This window comes from Pteropus medius, unplaced genomic scaffold (assembly GCF_902729225.1).
Source record: "Pteropus medius unplaced genomic scaffold, Ma_sr-lr_union100, whole genome shotgun sequence".
In the NCBI taxonomy this organism is placed as follows: domain Eukaryota; kingdom Metazoa; phylum Chordata; class Mammalia; order Chiroptera; family Pteropodidae; genus Pteropus; species Pteropus medius.
The window spans coordinates 16,446,766-16,465,928 of record NW_024354503.1 but is presented as its reverse complement, the minus strand read 5'-3'; the positions used below and the strand labels follow the sequence as shown (position 1 = coordinate 16,465,928).

At 55.7% G+C, this 19,163-nt stretch overlaps 1 protein-coding gene across 6 annotated transcripts; it reads left to right on the top strand.

Moving 5' to 3' along the window:
* Window positions 1–103: 103 nt before the first annotated feature.
* MDFI (MyoD family inhibitor) lies at window positions 104–16,303 on the top strand. 6 transcript variants are annotated; one of them, XM_039854202.1, is made up of 5 exons: window positions 115–400; window positions 1,937–2,047; window positions 9,385–9,567; window positions 12,525–12,749; window positions 15,396–16,303. In XM_039854202.1, the coding sequence occupies exons 2-5, from the start codon at window positions 1,948–1,950 to the stop codon at window positions 15,650–15,652; spliced, it is 765 nt and encodes a 254-aa protein (XP_039710136.1). In that variant the 5' UTR covers window positions 115–400; window positions 1,937–1,947; the 3' UTR covers window positions 15,653–16,303. The 6 variants fall into 6 exon arrangements, with proteins under 6 accessions (XP_039710141.1, XP_039710136.1, XP_039710139.1 ...); XM_039854205.1 differs by having other exon boundaries at window positions 119–400; window positions 1,937–2,023; XM_039854206.1 differs by lacking the exon at window positions 115–400 and adding an exon at window positions 1,604–1,791 and having other exon boundaries at window positions 1,937–2,023.
* The last annotated feature ends 2,860 nt before the right edge of the window (window positions 16,304–19,163 follow it).

The following is a 19,163-nucleotide window of genomic DNA, read 5'->3' as shown; positions in this document are numbered from 1 at the left end:
ACATCCACCCACCTACCCCCGCCTTTCCTCCCATTCCACCCTCGGAGGCGTGTGAGGCCCAGCCTTAGGGCCCAGGTAAGCCGGTAAGAATGCAGCAGTCTCCAAGCCCCGGCGCGGGTGCGTCCCGGTGACTCAGCCCTTGCCAGGAAGGGGGAGTCCACCCCGTTTCCAGAGCTCCCACACAGCAGCCTGATCGCTGCTGGCTCCCGGGGCACCAGGCCAGGTCCCCGCAGCAGGCGGCCCGGCCCCGGGAGCAAGACCCCCTCCTCCCGGTCTGGGGCTCCCTCTTTAAGCTGCAGCCACCTGGGCTCGTCACGGGGACACGGGCGAGAGCGCCGCGGACGCCGTGGGGGCCACGGCGGTCCTGGCCACGACGGCGCCGCGAGGACCTTCGAGCGCAGTAAGTAGCTACGGCAGGGGGTGGGAGAGTCCCTCACTCGATCCCCGCGTCCCAGCCCCCCACTTCCGCGGGACTAGGAGAACTGGCCTGGCGCCGTTGCCGCCTCCCTAATTGCTCACTGGCCCTCGTGGTGGGAAGCCCAGACAAGGCTACGAGGCGGCCCGGTCAAGTGTGGCCGAGACGCTGTCACCCCAGCGGGCGGCCCCACCCGAGGATCATCTCACCGGCCCGCCCAGTCCCACTCGGCGGGCCGCAGGCTCCGTGCCCTCGCTCATCCTCGGGGACCTGGTCCCGGGGTTACGCTGCGGGTCCTTGGACTCCCTCGTTCTGCCTGGCGGCGGCTCCTTCCTACTCCCATGGCCCTGAGGAGGGACCCAGCTCACAATTCCAGATGTGCCGCCCAGCTGTCCCCGCCTGCAAGGGCCCCTTCCCTTCTCTCTCCCCGCGCGCCCGCAACTTAGAAGGCCTCGGAGTCCAGTCTGGAGCCAAAAGGAGGGTTGAACTCGGAGGAGCTCTCTTCGCCTCCAAAATTGGTTTTCTTACACGAATTCCCACGCACAGCTGGCAGGGGTTGAGGGGATTAGGGATGCTCGGGGCTGCTGGAGGACTCGGAAGGCTAGCTAGACACTAACCGGATTTCCCGGAGGAACAGCCTCTGGAGGGGTGGGCGCGACGTCTGTGAGCTCCAGACCTCGAGCACCCGGCTTAGGACCCCAAGCGGGACGGAGGAGGTGGACAAAGAGCGCCTGAGGAAATTAATCACTCCTATCTTTGAGACGAGATTTGGGGGCCACAATTATTCAGACAACTGACCAGAGATGGTTGTGTTCACAGTGGTTTCTCTCTCTTTCTCCTGGTTTTCCAAAAACTTTTGCAGAGTTAAAGACTAGCGAAGGAGAATGCCCAGCCCCCTCTGCAGCCCCTCCGGGCTCTGGGCCTGGAGGGTGGAGATTTGGGGAGACTGGGGCCCAGCTTTGTGAGCGCGGAGGAAACGCGCGGAGCCGGCTTCCTGTGGGGGCTCGGGCCGCGGCGCCCCGCGTACAGACGTGTCCGGCCCAGGCAGCGCCGAGCCGGGCGCTGGGGGCGGAGGGGAGGGACGTCGGGGAGGGGAGCATGGAGAAGGCGAGGAGGGGGAGAGGTGGGGTCAGAGAAGAGGGAAGGGAGAGTGAGCAGGGGAGGGAGCGAGGGGCTGAGGGAGAGTATGAAGAAGGGGGCGCGCGGCGTGAGCTGGCGCTGAAATGGGAGAATTGAGCGTGTGAGAGGGGAGGGGGTGCGGGGCGGGCACCAGGGAGCCGCGTGGCCCCTCCGCGGGGGCGCCCTGGCCTGGCGCGCATGGCAAGCCCCGCGCGGTGATCCCGGCGGTGTGAGAGAGGAGCGCACAGCTTGCACGAGTAAGTTAGTCGGTGGCCGCTCTAGAACCGAAGGAGGAGCGCGCCTGCGGCTGGATCACCCCCTGCCAGTCCCCCATTTCCCGCACGCGCGGGGTGGGGCGGGGTGGAGAGGTCAGCCCCGCCAGCTGAGCCCTGTTTTCTTCAGGTTCTGAGCCGATGTCCCAGGTGAGTGGCCAGAGCCCCCCTCACTGCGACGCGTCCCATGAAGCCCCCAGCACAGCACCGGGCCCAGGTAGGACCGGGAGTAGAGAGCACGGTAGGTGGCTTGGGGGCAGAGGGGTGTTAATTCTCCTCTTTCCTCCCTAAGACTCTAGGAAATGTTTTCGGGGAACTTAAGTGGAGGTGGTGCGAGGGGTCTGACTATCGCGGATCCGGACCAAGGAGAACCTAGGACTGGGGTGATGGGGGCAGGGCCCTAACGCAGGCAGCCTGCTGCGCCAAGTTATTTCTCAACTCCCCCCAACTTCCTAACACCAGACACACACACACACACACACACACACACACACCCCTACAGTATCTGTCTGTCTGCCTGAGTCTGGGATTCAGTTGTGGTCCCAACTGTTTCTGCCCAGTGTGTAAATATTTATGGGGGCCTGGAGGTTTAGGGTTGTCTGAGTCTATCCTTCCTTCCCCAACCCAACCAGAGCCCAGCTTTCCCTGAAAACTTTTTGTGCATTAAAGCAGGTGAAGCCACAGGACCCGCCTCCCCTCCTTGTTATGTCCATTGTCCACTTTTCTCCCTTTACCCGGTTGGCCTGGCTAGTCTCCACTGTTTCTCTCTTTCTCTCTCTTCTCCTTCTCTCCTCTTCTCCTTCCTCCTCTCCCTCTCCCTCTCCTCTCCCCTTCCTCCCCTCCCATCTTTCCCCCAACTTATGGGGTCTGTAACGTCTCCAGGATTCTTGAGGGAGCTTCCCTACTTTGGGAGTGTTTGTGATCCCTTGAGGGTGGGAGTCCTGCAGGCTGTGGTTCTCAGTCCCCCTCACTGTGTAGATGTGAGCAGAGGCTCACAATGGAACACAGAGTCAGAGACAAGTTGGGAACTTCTGGGGTTTGTTCAAGGGCAGGGGAGTGAGGTGCAGAACTATAGGCCCAGATTTCATGACTTTAATCCCAGCTCCAGGTGAATCTAATTTTTTCGGCTTCCTCTCACCCACCCTGACTCTCTCTTTGTCCCCTCTTTGAGTGTCTGAGTAATGAAGGTCTGGTCCTAGGCCTCTGACACTAACTCGCTGCATGGCTTTGGATGAGTTCCTTCCTCTCTCTGGCCTAGGTCTCCACATCCGCCCTTATGGGCTTGTCTGCCTGTTAGGAGAGGCCTATCTCAGCAACCCAGGTCTACCTGGTGAGGACACTGGCACCCTGGATGCCCAGGGTTGTAGAGGTGGCAGGTGGCCTCCAGCAGAGTGAAGACGGGTGGGAGATGCCTGGCCAAGGGCCAGCACATAGGTGACACTGATGTGTCGCTGCGCATCCCTGCTAACCCTCAGATTCGCTCCTCTCTGTGGGTGCCTGGAGCAGGGCCTTCTGGGGGATAAGCTCCTTCAGAAACTGGGCTCCTTCAATCTAGAGAGACCTAGAGGCAGGGGGCTAGGAAGGCTCTTTCTTCTCATCGTGGTACATTCTCCCCTCTACCTCTCTCCCCTCTCACCCCTCCTCTGTTTCTCACCCTCCCATTTCCCTGCTTTCTTCCTCCGCTTATCCATTTTCTCTGCTCTCTGCTCCACTGCCTCTTTCCAAGATCCTCTCCCCTATGCAACCCATTCTCAGCCCTCACAGGGAGAGAAGGGGCTAAATGTGCAGGGGACGAGAGCTAGGTGGGCCAGTGGGAGGGTTGAGCCCTGGGCTGTAACTTGAAGCCCCCCCAGAGAGCCCCCTCCCCAGCCTGGGCCAGACAATGTGGCTTTCATAACAGGAGGAGGCCTGGCTCTGCCGCCTTGGGAGAATGAGGCTGCTTCCCAGGAAGCCCAAACCGCAGGAGACCCAGCCAAAACCCCACAGACGCCTGAATCTGAGACCAGAATCCCCCACGCTCCCTGCTGAGCGCTGACAGAACAGCAAGGCCACCGCGCTGCCCCTGGGGGCCCTGCTGGTAGGGCCAGGGAACAAGCCAGGGAACAAGTCAACTCCTCCTTCCACCACTTAAGATGAAGATGGGGTGAAGGGGACTCGAGGCAGCTCCGGTTGAGGCAGGTGGCCAAGCCCCCACACCCTTGGCACCCGCAGTGTTCTCTCCCCACCCACTCAGAGGGACCTGAAGCCTGGCTCCCTAATCCACAGCAGATTTCTGCCCAGCACTGAGGCGTCACATTCCTGCTCTTGGTCTAAATTGAATTTCCTGGGGAGTTGGAGCCTTCAGCCCTAAAATAAAACCAACCCGACCCAGCCTAACTGGCCAGCTCAGGCTCTCCAGTGCTCAGCCTGGTGGCCTGGGACTGTGACCAGTGCGGCACAAGCCTGTATCAAGCAAGTCCACGTTCTCGCCTTCTTGGGGTTTAGAGGTGGGTGCCAACCCTAATCTTCGTCCTCTCATTCCCTGACTTGGGACATTCCAAACTCCAGAGCTCAGTCCTCACCAGCAGACATTTGCTGAGTACCCACTATGGTGCAGAGATGAGCACTGACACCGCCCCAAGGGACTGAGCTGGGGACGCCGCAGTCTGGTCGAGGAGCCAGGACTTCACTACCAAATTCTAATTAGCAACAGGGCATGCCGTGTGCTAATTTCTCAGTAAGTGGGCCACTCAGAAGAGGGACTATTTATTGGCTTAGGGGTCAGGGAAGGCTGTCTAGAGGAAGAGGTGAAGCCTGAGCTGTGTCATGAAGGATAGGTTGGATTTGGGGAGTGGGAGAAGGGATGGTAGAACCTTCTGGTCAAGAGGAGCAACATAAGCACGGGTGGATTGGTCAGAAGGCCCAGTGGTGGCCTGGGGCCATTGAGAGCTCAGTCTGCCAGGAACACAGAATCCCTGTCATTGATTAGGTTGAAGATATAGACTGAGGCCTTGACTATTAGGCCAAGGGGAGAGTATGGAGTTCCAGTCACCACTCTCTGAGCAGATCAGATCCTGGTCCTCTCCTTCCAGAGATGGTCAGGGCTCCAAGGGAGAAGCCTAGACCCAGTGTCCACGAAGTCAGTGGAGATGGTTGGATGTGAGGGACCAGGCACTGGCGCTCCAGACCAAGGGCCCTGTGGGCACTTTCCAGGCTTGTAGTGGACCCATCCCATCTGGAGGCGGTCTCCCCGCTCCTTCTAGGTCTAGGAGTACCCCTCAGTCTGGTGGACAGCCGGCAGAGGGAGCCCATAGAGTACCTGCTCAGGTTGTGAGCCTCAGCCTTCCCTCTTGGGCTGTTGAATTTAAACATGATTTTCCACTCCCTTCCAGAGGTGTCTTTCCAGAACTCAGGGCATTGAACTCAGAACTTTATCTTGTGTTAGAGATAAAAGTATGTCGAGGCAAAGGGGCTGTCGCCTTTCTGTATTTCCTCCTTTGTAGGTAGGGAGGGACCCTTGAGAGAGGTGCAGGGCTGGGGCTTCTGCTCAGAGACACCCCCAACATGTATGGCCCCCTATGCGCATTAGATACAGGTGGCCCTCTGGTCAGATGAAGCCGGTGTGCAGCTGGCTGAGACGATGGCACCTCCAAGAGGACGGGAACACAACCAGGGTCTCCAGCCCCACCTCTGACCCCTTGGGAGGTGCCTTTATGTAGAATACAAGTTGCACATACACACAGCGGCCCTTGGCCTTCACTGGCCGCCTTTCCCTCCAGCCCGTCCACATTTCTACCCTCTTGGATATCCTCCGGGCATTTTTCCTCAGAGTTGTTCTCCCCTTGGTGGCTGGACAGCAGAGTCTCCTGTTCACGAGAAAGAAAACTGGGCTCTTTTGATCTCTCGATGATTGAGCACTTGGGCTCTGCCTCTTCTCTGGCTTTTTGTTCCATGTGTTCCTGGTGAGAGCTGTTTCTTGGTCCAGCATCTCGGCACCAGGGACCTCTGGGCCCCATCTCGTTCACAGATCAGGTCTTCCTCCTGCTTCTCATTTCTTCTCATTCTGCTTCCAGGTCTCTGGCACTCGGCAGAGTTTCCTCTCCTGCCCTCAGCGTTGCTCCCTCGGGTGGCTGCTGGGTCCTGTCTGCTGCCCCTCCTGACCCCAGGAGAGCTGGCCCTCTGTGTTTCCAGATAAAGATGACTGGTCTGAGTTCTCTTTCCTGGTTTCCTTTCCACCCTAGCATGGCAGGTTTCCTGCAGTACAAGCCTCTTCGAGACTTAGTCTGTGCTGTCTGTAATCACCTGTTCTCACCAGATTTGAGGTCACCAGCCCTCTAGGTGACTATTAAGAGAGACTGCCTAGGGAGTGGTGACACTGGGAGAGGAGAGCCGAGATGGAGGCCAATCTCCCTAACCCTCTTTCTTGCCTTTTTCCCTCTTCAACCTTCGGGGCCCAGAGAGCTACAATCTGGCTCCTTCTACTTTAGGACTGATGGGGTCACCCCTGTGTGCCCCATGACCTCAGAAGGAAGCCTATGAAGTGACCACAGGGCCCACCAGGCCCCAGCTATCGTTCTAGGTGTTCTGGCCTCAACACCACGACACGGCTATCATTTCCCTTATTCACACTGCAGCTGATGACGCTGGGGTCTTGGTTTCTGCTGCTCTTCTTAAAATGGTCTTTCCCCCTTCTTTGCTGACCGATTGATTATACAAGACCCAATATGGGCATTGTCTTCTCCAGGAAGGCTTCTAGAGACACACACACACCCCCCCCCCACACACACACACACACACCTCTGGATAAATGCCTATCTTCTGTGCTTCCACGATTCTTAGAACCCCATTGTCATACACTCTTGCCCTTTGGTATGTGTGACTGTCTCCCCGGCCATGACAGAGAACTCTTGAGGGCAATTACCTGTCTTTTCTCATTTGGTCTACCCAGTGCTTGATATATTGTAGGTGCATTGTAGCTGCTTATCAACTTAAAACCAAAATGCACAAGAAGGAAGGGAGGAGGAAGAGAGGAGGAGGGAGAGGGAGGAGGAGGAGGAGGGAGGGAAGGGAAGGAAGGAAGGAAGAAGGAAGGAAGGAAGGAAGGAAGGAAGGAAGGAAGGAAGGAAGGAAGGAAGGAAGGAAGGAAGAAAGAAGGAAAAGAAGGAAAAGAAGGAAAGAAGAAAGAAGAAAGAAGAGGGAGGACAGGTAGGTGGGTGGGTGACAGCAGGGAGTTCATAAATGGCCCTTCAGGCCAGGACACTGCTAAATATTTCATCTATTCTCTAAAACCTGAGGGATAAGCATCAGGACCCCCACCCCCCGCCGCCTGCCCGCCCGCCCCACCATTTACATACAAGATAACCCAAGTCCTGGTAACTTGCCCAAGCTGGTAACTGGTGAAAACCAGGGCTTGGATCTTAGAGCTCCTCATACAGGCTCTTTTCACTACACCACACGGGAGAGTCAGCAGTCCTGGTTCAGGGCCATGGAAGGATGCCTCCGGGCCAGAGACTGGAGCTGAGCAGGGCCCCTCCCTTCCAGGGAATTAGGACCCAAGCCCTGAGCCTCCCACTTTATGTACAGCCCGGGGTCTTAGCCCTGAGAGTCTTGTCTGAGCTGCTGCAGGCAGGGCTCAGGGTTAGGCGAGGTGCCATCTAGCAGGCAGCATCGCCCCTCCATGGGTGTCATCTTCACTCACCTGCTCCACCTGGTCCCAGCCTCGTGATCTTCCAAAAGACATTTGACTTTGCTCTCCTTAACCCAGGTAGTGATGGGAGCTCTCAGCAGGCCCAAAGAGTGGATGGGGCAAGAGGGAACCCCTCCCTGCCTCCTTGGAGCAGCCGAGGGCACCATGAAGGCTTCTCAGCTCGTAACTCTGGTGTCCTCCGAGAGTCACAGTAGCCCCAGCCCCTCCCGTCTCCCAGCCCCAGCTCTTGTCTCCAGGCAGAGCCTGTGGTTTTCCCTGGGCAGGCATGAGCACGTCCGCTGGGGCCTGCTGTTCTCCAAGCTACTCACCTTGGGCCTCTGGGGCCTCTGTCCCCCTGGCCATGGGAGACTAGGATCTTTGGAACAAAGCTGCCCAGGGCCCGGGGAGGCAGCTGATCATCTCCTGGATCATCTCCTCCCTTCAGGACGCCCCCATCCTCCAGGCCTGTGTGCCCAGCCTGAATTGATCCCTGTAATTATCTCCCTTTTCCCCCCACCCCCACCTCATTTGGAGACAGCTCAGAGAAGGACCCCCAAATATAAGCCCCTCTGTTCTCCATGGTTGATTTGTTTCTAGTTCCAGAGCTAGCCTTTGTCTCCCGATCCCTCGGTCCCTGTGGGTATGTCTCCCTCTCGGTCTCTGTGTGGCGCATTCGCGTAGCTGTGGATCTTTTACGCTCTGGGTTTCCCTGCCCTTTCTCTTCGTCTTTCATGGTCTCCCTGTGTCACTCTCCTCCTTGTACCCTTTTGGTCTCTGTGTCCCTGAGTCTCTTGTTTCTATGTCTCCCATACTCCCAATATGGCATGTGGAAGGCAGCCTCTTAAGGCCCCTTTCATTCTGACTGCACAACCTGGGGTCTGATGAGAGGCTCAGGATGCACCCGTAATTGCCCAGTCTGGCCCTGTGACCCCTATCTTCACCCTCCTGCTCCCTGCCCCACCTCAGGCCTCCCCGTACCCAGTGACTGAGGGTGTGGGAGCTGGCACCCCTTTACATTTTCATCCTCTATCTCCCATCCCCCTAACCTTCTTCCCCTGGGCCTAGGGGGCCCCGAGTCCTGCTGCCTTAGGAGCTGTGGGTTTGAGGGTGGCTCCGTTCCTTCCTTCCGTCCACCCCAGCACGCACAGAGGGCTGGGCCAGTCACTGTAATTACATGTGGCTGCGGTCCGGTCCGCCTCTTCCCAGGCCTCTCAGGCCGTCTCTCTGTCTCTCGTCCGCTCATAGCCCCTCCACCTTAGGCCCGTCCTCCTCCTCACGCCAGGTTTTCTCTGTCTCTTTCTCTTGCTATCATCCTCTCTCTGACCCAATTTCTCGCTGTCTGTCTCCCTCTCGCTCCGCCTGTATCACGCTCCCTTCTCCTTCGCCTCTGTCTCTGACCCTGTCTGTATCTCTCTCTTCATCTCTGACTTTTACTCTATTGCTGAGTCTCCTCCTGTCCCAGGCTGTCTGTCACTGGGTTTCTGGGGCTTTCTCCTTCCATGCCCACTCTCTCGCCTTCTGATACTCTATCTCTTTGTTTCTACCTTTCATTATCCCTTGGATTCTTCCTCTCTCTCTGTCACTCTTGATGCCTGTCCCTACCTCTCCATCGCCGATCACCTGTCTGTTCTCTCCTGCTCTGTATTTCTGCCTCCTCTCCCCACTTCCTGACACCGCACACACATGCGTGCACATATGTGCATAGGCACACACATGCACACATTCACACACCCTTGCTTGCTCATGCGTTGTGGTTTGGGAGTTTTCTATTTGGAGTCTGGCACTGTTGCCAGATAGAGTAAAGATGCCAAGAGTGAGGGCTCATGGCATTCTGGACTGCGGGCAAGGGACCAGGGCTGGACAAGCGGGAGGGCACCAGAAAAATACACCTTGGTCGTCTGCTTTTTCCCTAGCCCAGACCCCATCCCTCCTGCCTGGGCTGGAGGTAGGAACAGGATCCACTCACCCTACGGAGGCAGCGCTAGAGGAGGGCTCCCTGGAGGAAGTGGCACCCCCCATGCTCCAAGGCAATGGCCCTGGGGCCCCCCAGGCCTTGGACAGCACTGACCTCGATGTCCCCACAGAAGCTGTGACACGTGAGTCCTAGGAAGCCGGGGGATTAGGGTGGCAACATATAAGGATTGCACTAGGGAATTCAATCCAGATGGTCTGGCAAAAATGCAGTGGGTACCCATGGGAGCCTAGCACGGGGCCAGGACCTTGAGGTGTGGCCAGTGGAAAGGTATATGACACTGTCACTGTCCTTTCTGTATAAGAAGACTATCTCTCCATACAAAATGATTAGTATAAAATTAGTTCAAAACGAGTGTACACAGGCTCCAGACAATATGGTTCAGGACAAGAGAGCGTGAGGATGTATGGAAAGAGCACTTCTACCTCAGAAAGAGAGCAGGGAACCAGGGGCAGGCATCCAGAGCCCAGTGCAGCACCATCCTTCAGGGTTTTAAGGGCAAAAGGAAGGAAAGACGCCCCCCATTGATCTGGACAGAAAGAAGTAAAATCCAGCTCCATTCCCAGGCTCGGCTCAAGGTTTCCAAAGAGCTCCTGGGAAGGAGAGGGTTTTTCCCCTGACTCTCACAAGTAGGGGAAGGGGTAGCCAGAATCATTTTGTAATTACTAAGAAGATTTCCCAAATTTATAGACACATTTGCATTTTGTGACTTTCTTTCCCTGAATGATCCCATGTGCTCTCCAAATCAGCCTGCAGTAAGGCAGCAGGCTAGCTACTGCCAGGCCCATTTTACAGACAAAGAAACTGAGACACAGAGAGCTACTCACCCTGGACACAAGCTGGAGGACTCAGGTGTCCCAAGCCAGTGCTCTTTCCTATGCCTGCCTGCCTAGCTGGGCTACTGAGTGGGAAGCCAACTTCAGACAGAGCATCTGGGGCGAAGTTGGACTCCCTGGGAGTCAGGGTTACTAAATCCTGCTAGCACACTGCCCCCAGCCACCTCTGGACACGCCCATCAGCAGAATTGAGAGAAAGAGGTCAGCACCGTGGCCACAGAGGAGGGGGCCTGGGTGGGAGCTGGACAGACATTCTTGTGTCTATGGGCTCTGAATGTTTGCTCTGTGACTCAGCCCCCATGGCCACCCCACAGCTATGGCCACAGGCAAGCTCTGTGTCTGCCCACACCCCCTAGGGCCCTCAGCTCACCACACACGCCCGCCCTCTGGTCACTGTGCCCATGTTTAGGCAACAGGGCAGGGGGCACCAAAGCCGGCCAAGGATTCAGCCTAGTCACCCCCATGGGGCCAAAAGGTGGGGGCATGATGATTCAGGCCTGGCCACTTCCCATGGCCTTAACCCTGTTTACCCAGATGCAGGCACCAGCCACACCTCTCCCAGCATGGAGCCTCTCCAAAGTCCTGTCTCCATCCGCCCTTTGACTCCGCACCTTGCCCTCCACTCCTTTCTCCCAGTCTCCATCCTCTCCCCATCCACTTCCTAGCTGTGGAATCTTTGGCAGGATTTATCCTCTCTGGGCTTCAGTTTTTCATCCGTGCAATGGAGTTAACAATAGGTCTATCATGATACTTAAAGGAGTTACTACACGTAAAGCTCTTATCACTGTGTCTGGCACCTAGTAACAGCTCGGAACATGTAAACTACTAGTTACAAGCATAGCGACTGTTGCGATAATAGCAGCTTGTCTCCCAGCCTCTGCCCCCTCCTTGCCCCCTGTACTCCGAGCCCCAGTTGATCCACCTCTGACACTTACTAGCTGTGTGACCTTGGACAAGTCACTGTACCTCTCTGGGACTAGATTTCCTCATCTGCAAAAGGAGAATACAGCCCTGTAGAGATACTGAGAAAGTCCAGCAAGAGGATAGCTACCATGTTAAGGGCTAAGAATCGTAGCTGGCATGCAGTAAGCGCTCAGTGGCATGACTGCTACCATTACTAGAAGGCCCAATACCCTCAGGCCACTGTCCCCTCTCCTCAGCCTCCACCCTTCCATCTCTTCCCACCACAGTTCAAATACAGAGGTCAGGCCTGGAGGGAGTTGGGGATCCAGACCCCAATGCTTGAGAGATGGATGTGACCTATGTTTACAAAGGTCCTCAGGGCCTGCGGGTCCTGCCCAAAAGTGCCTAGGTCCTGCCCTGGGCAGCTGAGGATCCCAGAGCAATTCACGTCTTCTTCTCAGTCTTCTCCCCTAACACACACACACACACGCACACACGCACGCACGCACGCGCGCACGCACACCCTCATGTCTTGAGAACAGAACTATGCCTTTCAGGTGAGCAAACCTGAACGAGGTAAGGGAAAGAACTGGGTTTTTTGGGAGATCTCCAGGGCCAGCTATCCTGCACCCCACTGATAAAGCTAAAGTCTGGTCCCTCCTGGCCTCGGGGGTTTTCCAGCTGGCCTCCATCTTCCCTTCTTCTCTTCCTCCTCACCCAGACCCCTCAGCAAACTCCTTCTGCCAGCCGCACCATAGAGGCCAATGGGGCAGGGCAGTGGAGGAGCAGGAGATAGAGGGGCTGCTGTGAGGAGCCCCTAGATTCCAGAGCCAGGCATTCATCTCCAAACAGATGTTTCTAATAACTCACCCAGCACATCAAGGGCAAAAACAGCTGGGGGCTTGGAAGAGGCCGAGATGACGGTTAACTGTTTCACTGCTGTCTTTTGCCACCCACCAAACTGTCCCTGTCCCTCCACCCCCAGCTGCCTTCACTTTTGCCAAAATCCCAGGATCCCAAGAGCAGGAGAATGGATTTTACGTGAGGTGTGAAGGTAGGGTCCAGGGCTCTGAGCCTCTCCCCTTGCTTTGCATCTTTGTCTTTTCTGGAGTGAGCACTGGCCCGGGAGTCAGGAGCCAGGCTCAATTTGCTATTTCGTGGTGTGCCTCTCGGCAAGTCAGTTCTGCTCTCTGGGCCTCAGTTTCTCCATATACAGGATACAAATCCATCTAGGTGACCTGTGGTATATGTAAGAACAAAGCAAGAAGGAGTAGAGCAGAGCTCTGGAAGGCTGGGCAATGCCCCACCTTGCTTCCATTCCCCTTTCTCCTTGTCTCTCCAGGCCAGCCTCAGGGGAACCCCTTAGGCTGCACCTCACTACTGGCGAATGGCTCTGGCCATCCTTCAGAGCTGAGCAGCGCCAGGCGCTCGGGGAATGGTGCCCTGGGTGGCCCCAAGGCCCACCGGAAGTTGCAATCACACCCATCTCTTGCCAGCCAGGGCAGCAAGAAAAGCAAGGGCAGCACCAAATCGGCTGCCTCCCAGATCCCTCTCCAGGCGCAGGAAGGTAAGTACCCCACCAATCCCTAGGAGGGGCCTCCAAAGCCAAGTTCCTCAAGGGAGGATGCAGGGACCAGCAGCAGCATCTTCACCAGGTTTTTGGTTACAAGTACAGCATCAGCCATGTGCCAGGCCCACTGGATCGGAACCTCCAGGTGGGTCAGGAGCCTACTTTTAACAAGTCTTCCAGGAAATCTGATGCAAGACTCAAATCGGAGAACCTTGTAGAGATTGTTGGGTAAACTGAGACGCGTCTGCGTTCTCAAGGCCAACCCTTCCCAACCCTGCTCTCCCAGAGTTGATGTAACAAGTAATGGAGCCATCTGGGCTGATACAGCTTAAGCCACCCTGTTTCTGGAAAAAAGTTTTCCTCAAGGAGTGGACCATCTGTTTAGTGAAAGCAGAACACCTAGCAGAATAAAATGATGCACCATCAGATGCTTAATTGGGGGTGGGCCAAGGGCTGCAAGGTGTAGTGGGAGGTCAGAGGACCCAGATACACCAGTCATTGTTCTTGCAACACAAAGGTCCTCTGTAGGGCCACACTGGGCAGCCAGCTCCCCCTGCCCCACCGGGCATCAATTCAGCATGGGTGCCAGCTCCTTTAGCTCAGTGGTGCTTGACCTTAACCCCAGAATTTTTAAGTGATTGCTGTTTATGTTGAGGGACTCTGGCCTGGTCATCTGCAGACAGGATTCAGTGTACACATTTGTATGCAACATATTCATAAACCTTCCCACCCTGCAGAGCAGATTCTGCCCAATAATTTAATTTATGAAAGAGGTACTCATTCATTTAAAGTGTACTGGGCATCTGCTATGAGCCAAGCACTGCGATGTGTGCTGGGTACCCAGTCCATGGCCTTACGAAGCTCTCAAGAGAGACACAACAGGTAATCACCATATGGTGTGATAAATACAGTGATGAAGTCACACACATGGGGATTATGAGAACCCTCTCTAGCTGAGCAGGCTGAGGAGAGCCTAGGAAGGCTCTGGAGGAGTCTGAGCAAGCCTTAAAGCTTAAGTAGGAGTATATAGCTTGTGGGGGAAAGGGGCATTATTAGCACAGAGGTAAGAAATGTCTAGTGTGGCTAGATTACCAAGTTCAAGGTGAGGAATGGTGGAAAGTGAGAGTTCAGGCAGGCAGGAGCTCAGGGGATTGGGGTGCCTTGTAAACCTTGCAGTGAACCTAGATTTTATCTGGAAGGCAACAGGGAGCCATTGAAGGGTTTTAAACAAGGTAGTGACCTCATCAGGTTAGCATTGGAAGAGCACTTTCTTATCCAGTTTGTTGATAGATTGCAGGGTTCCAACTGTGTGAGTCCCCACTCCCTCCACACGGGAAAGGGCTGGGCAAGTCAGATCCTCTCCATGGCAGTGTGAGACTGTCACAGGACCAGCCCATGCCAGGGGCCTACCTAGTCAGGGAAACTGGACACTCTGCCCCATAGCCTGGCCCCTGGGAGGGGTGCTAGCTCAGCATACTGGCAGCACACTGAGCGCTTTCAAGCATGGATTCCAGAGCCATTTTTTCTGGGTTCAGTTCCCAGCTCTACCACTTACCAGTGCTGGGTGCCCAAGGGTGGGCTCATGCCTTAATTCACTTATCATTTATTTACTCGGCACCTACGATGTGCAGAGCACTCTTCTAGGGACTTGTAACATATCAGTGACCCAAACAAAGACGCCTGCCCTTTCGGAGCTTACATTTTAGTAGGAAGAAAAAGCCATGTAGTGCAGTGGAATGTGACGAGTGCTATGGAGGACAGGGCAAAGGGATAGGGGTGCTGGAGTGGGGTGGGCAAGTTACAGTATTAAAGAGGTGACATCTGGGCAATGAAGGAGGGGAGGGAGTGAGCGGAGCATTTATCTGGGGCAAGAGCATTCCAGGTTGGGGGGTGGTTGGAGATCAGGAACATGACCAGAGCAGCCAGTGTGGCCACAGCAGTGATCCAGGGGACAGAGTGCAGAAAGAGGCCAGATCACAGGGGGCCTTGAGGGCCACTGTGAGCTTTTTATCTTTTACTTCTAGTGAGGTGGAAACCAGTGGAGGGTTCTGGGCACAGCAGAGACGGAATCCCACGGAAGTTTTTCAAGGGGCCCACTGTGTGAGAAGTAGATTTAGGGAGAGGGAGTCACAGGTTGTTGGTGGGAGGCCAGTGAGGAGGCTGTTGCAGTTGCCTTGGCAGAGATGAGCAGAGTGGTAGGATTCTGGATATATTTTAAAGTGACTCCTCAGCCTCGGTTTCTTCATCTGTAAAGTGGTGGCTAATGGTAGCCCCTCCTCGTGGAATTATTGCAAGTTTAAATGAGTTCAGTTCATGCCCAGCACTTAGAACAGTGCCTGGAACATGTATGTCATAACTCCGTGTTTGTTAAATAACTGACTAAGAGGGCTTAAGAGCAGGGATTCAGGATCCAGACTGCCTGGGCTGAACCGTTGCTCTGCAGCTTACCTGGTAGGTGTCTGTATGTGCAAGTCACTCTCTGTGCCTAAGTGAGGCTCCTCACAGCCCCGCACTTAATGGAGCTGCCAGAGGGTTGCATGAGCTTGACTGCTACCAAGCAGTGAGCACTCAGCGAACCCGCCCATCTGTCCCGCTGTGGCTGGGCATGCCACCCACCCTCTCCACCCCGCCCTCCCACCGCAGACTGCTGCGTCCACTGCATCCTGTCCTGCCTGTTCTGCGAGTTCCTGACGCTGTGCAACATTGTCCTGGACTGCGCCACGTGCGGCTCCTGCAGCTCTGAGGACTCGTGCCTCTGCTGCTGCTGCTGCGGCTCCGGCGAGTGCGCCGACTGCGACCTGCCCTGCGACCTGGACTGCGGCATCCTGGACGCCTGCTGCGAGTCTGCCGACTGCCTGGAGATCTGCATGGAGTGCTGTGGGCTCTGCTTCTCCTCCTGACCCGCCGAGGTCCCAGCAGTGTCATCCCGGGGGGATGGCCCCAGGGCTGTCATGCAAAGCTCCATCAGCCCCCTCCCCTGGTCCTGTCTCCTCACCACCCGCAGTGCCCTCTCAGAACCCCAGCCCAGTGAGAAGAGGGCACACTCCGGAGGCCACGGTCACAAAAGCTGGGCCCACTACAGAGAGCCTGTCCTGCTGCTGGCTACCAGGGACAGACCGGCACCGAGGACCTCGCTGGGGAGGGCGAGGGTGGGAACTGCCCCTGGACTAGCTGCCAGGGCTGCAGAACACTGTGAAAGTTGGGGGAGGCGGCAGGAACATGGGGAGGCAGGGATGGGCGGGGCTGTGTGCTTCTCTACCTCTCACTGCTCCAGGTGCCTGCCTCCTGATGCCACCCCAGGCTTAAAGGACAGCAAAATGTGAAAAGAGACACCCCACCCTGCCCTCAGCCAAGCCCCTCCCCAGTCTCCTTTCCTGGGTCCTTGTCGGGGCCTGACCCATACAGTGACCCGAGCAGGCAGGGCTGGGCTTGGACCTGGGGCGAGGCAGAGGGAAAATGATATAGAAAAGACTGGAAGGAGACAGAGAGGGAATGGAGGGAGGGTCTTGTTCTATTTGTTGCTGTAAATAAAGGTATTTGTTCATCTCAGATTTCCTCAGCACTCGTGAGTAACGTCCACGGGCCACAACTCTCAAAAGCAAACACTCCCCACAACCCTCCTACAAAGCACCTGAACGGATGCCTTCTGGGACCCCTTCCCTCCCCCCAGTTCATGCTCCCTGCTAAGGAAAGGAAGGAAGGGGGCTACCAACTCCCCACCATCATTTCCCTCTTCCTGCCAAAGGGAAGGGAAACCCAGAAAAGCAAGAGTTAACCTTTGGCATGGAATTAATTAACAACAGATGTGTTCAGGTTTTGATTAATTAATCTCCTGCTGACTCCAACATCTTGAAGCCCTTCCCGTGATGACTCCAAGGTGTGGGGTGGTGCCTATGTCAGTGGCATGCCTGGAGAGGGGCACCCTAGGTCTGACACAGCCTGGGCTTGCTCCTGGGCTGCACTGGGAGGCGGGTTAGGTTTGAGTTGGGGGTCACACGGGCCAACTTCAGTCTTCCCCGACTACCAGGAGGCTTGGGAAAGAAGAAACCAGCAGGACTGGCAGGAGTCTCAGAGGGCATGTGTCTAGTGCCCTTGATGTGCAGTGGGAGGAGCAGACCTGAGCACGGCAGGGCTTCCCTGTGGAGAGTATATGCTGACAGTTGAGAAGGCTAGCTGGACTGAGCCCTTCCCCCCATCCTGGACCTGGAGGAAGCCAGAGTGGTCCAGATGAGTGAGAGGACGCCTCGTGGTCAGACTTGGATTATGTGGAGGAGAAGATATGGCTGAAGAAGGCCTTGAAAAGTGGAGACCTCATGGGAAATTGGTAAAGTCTGGAGTGGTCTGGAGGGATTCCAGAGGGAAGGAGGGAGCTCAGAAAAAGGGCCAAATGAAATCTGAACTCTCTTAAAGAATGTCATAGGAGGGAGCAGCCTATGGCCTTCGCAGTGGGCTGCAGTTGCAACAGGAGGTAACATGAGATGGTGATCGGGACCGCCCCCCACCCCCGCTCCCCTGACATTCCCACTCACACACACGAACACAGGACTCATTTTGCTAACATCAAGGTTCTCTGCCCTCTAGGACCACATAGGAAACCCTGGACACAGAAAGGAAGTGACCTGCTCAAGGTCACATAGTCAGGATCAAAGCCAGGAAAGAAGCCCCGTCTCCTCAACCCCCAATGTTCATTTATTTATCTGTTTATCTCAAGTTTTTGCTCAGTTATTGCATGCCCAAGGTACAAAAATTTCAAAAGCCTAATCTGTGCATATACGAGCATTTACATGTATGATTTTCCCTTTTTTTAAACAAAAATGCCAAAATCCTATACACATAATCTCGTACCATTTTTGTCACTTAATCATTTGTCTTGGGGATCTTTCTTTTCTGGAGTTTCATTGAAGGGTGAACCACAGTCCAGTTACCCTGCTCCAGCTTAGTCTTTTCCATTTATTTCTCTGTTACAAACAAGGTTGCGTGAACACGTTTGCGTGAAGGAGCTCTATTTAGAATATTCCCAAGAGTTTGATTGCTGGGCCTCAGGGTGCATGCATTTGTGACTTTGACAGGACTGCCCAGTTGCCCTCCATGAGGGTGTGCCAGTCTGTTCCCGTGGCCCTCGGGGAGCATCCACTTCTGGCACAACCTCAGGTCTTCTTTCCCAAGGCTGGGGTCTGAGGGACAGTAAGGAGGCCGGAGGCCCGGGATGGGGGGTGGGAGTGCTCCTGACCAACCCAGGGTCTGGTCCAGGTGGGCAGGAAGGCCCCCTCCCTGGCCCTCTCCCCTCTGTGGGGACCATGGCAGGAAGAGGCGCCTCTGCAATCCAAATAGCGATTTCCTGCTGCAGGCTCCAGGCAGGCTGTTTTCTTTAGGACAGTGGCTGAAACCTGAGGCTGAGCTGGGTGGGGCGACAGGGGAAGGATTTAGCCTGCCTCCCCCCCAGTAGACACACACTCACAGACACAGACAGACACACACACACAGCATTACACACACAGACACACACACATTATTCTGTCTTCTCTCACACATTGACTCTCCACAATTGCATACTCATTATTAGATTCCACAGTCACAATACACACACACACACACACACACACACACACACAGCACACATACACATACATGCACCCACACACCTCCCATTTCAGCGTCTGCAACCACTGCCAGCCCTGGGGAGCCAGGGCTGTGCTTCTGAGCCCTACGTCCATTCCTTCTCACCCCAGGTAGCCCTCATCCCTGGTGGGAAGCAGACGGTACTTGTCTTAGAGACCACTCGTCCACCGAACCCTGCCCAGATACCCTTCTAGGGCAAGCCCTAGTTCTGGATGCTTGCTTCCCCTCCACTCCATGGCCATTCCCTGTTGGCCCTCAATATCTGCTCTCCAACCAGCGGATCTGATCCAGTTGTCAGTTCCAGCCCTGGTTCTGCCGTGGGCCCCAGGGAAGGCCCTTTCACTCTCTGGGCCTCAGTTTCCTTGTGTGTACAACGGAACAGCAGTGAGACTGGGAAATCTACTGGTGACCGTGCTGTCCAGGGAAATAGCTTGCTGGTTCGGTTTTCCTTGACCTGTGGGGCAGCAGGCCAGCCTCTTTGCCCCGACTTCTTAAGGCACCACCCTCATGCCTAACCCAAGATGGGCATTAATTACCACACTTGTGGGAGGAGAAGGTGGTGAGGCCAAGTTAAGTCGTCCCTGGCCATGACTGCCCATGACCTCTGTGTGATCTTGTGCACAAAACCCAAGAAATTCTGCCCCATAACCAAGCAAGTAGCCGAGCCAGAAGCTGGCTTGTGAGGGGAGGAGTGGTCAGCCTGCCCCTCTGCGTCTACAGCCTCCATCAGCTTCTGCCTGTTTTTGGCACAGTTTGTTGACATTTCCTGTGCTCATACCCAGAGCTGGGCAA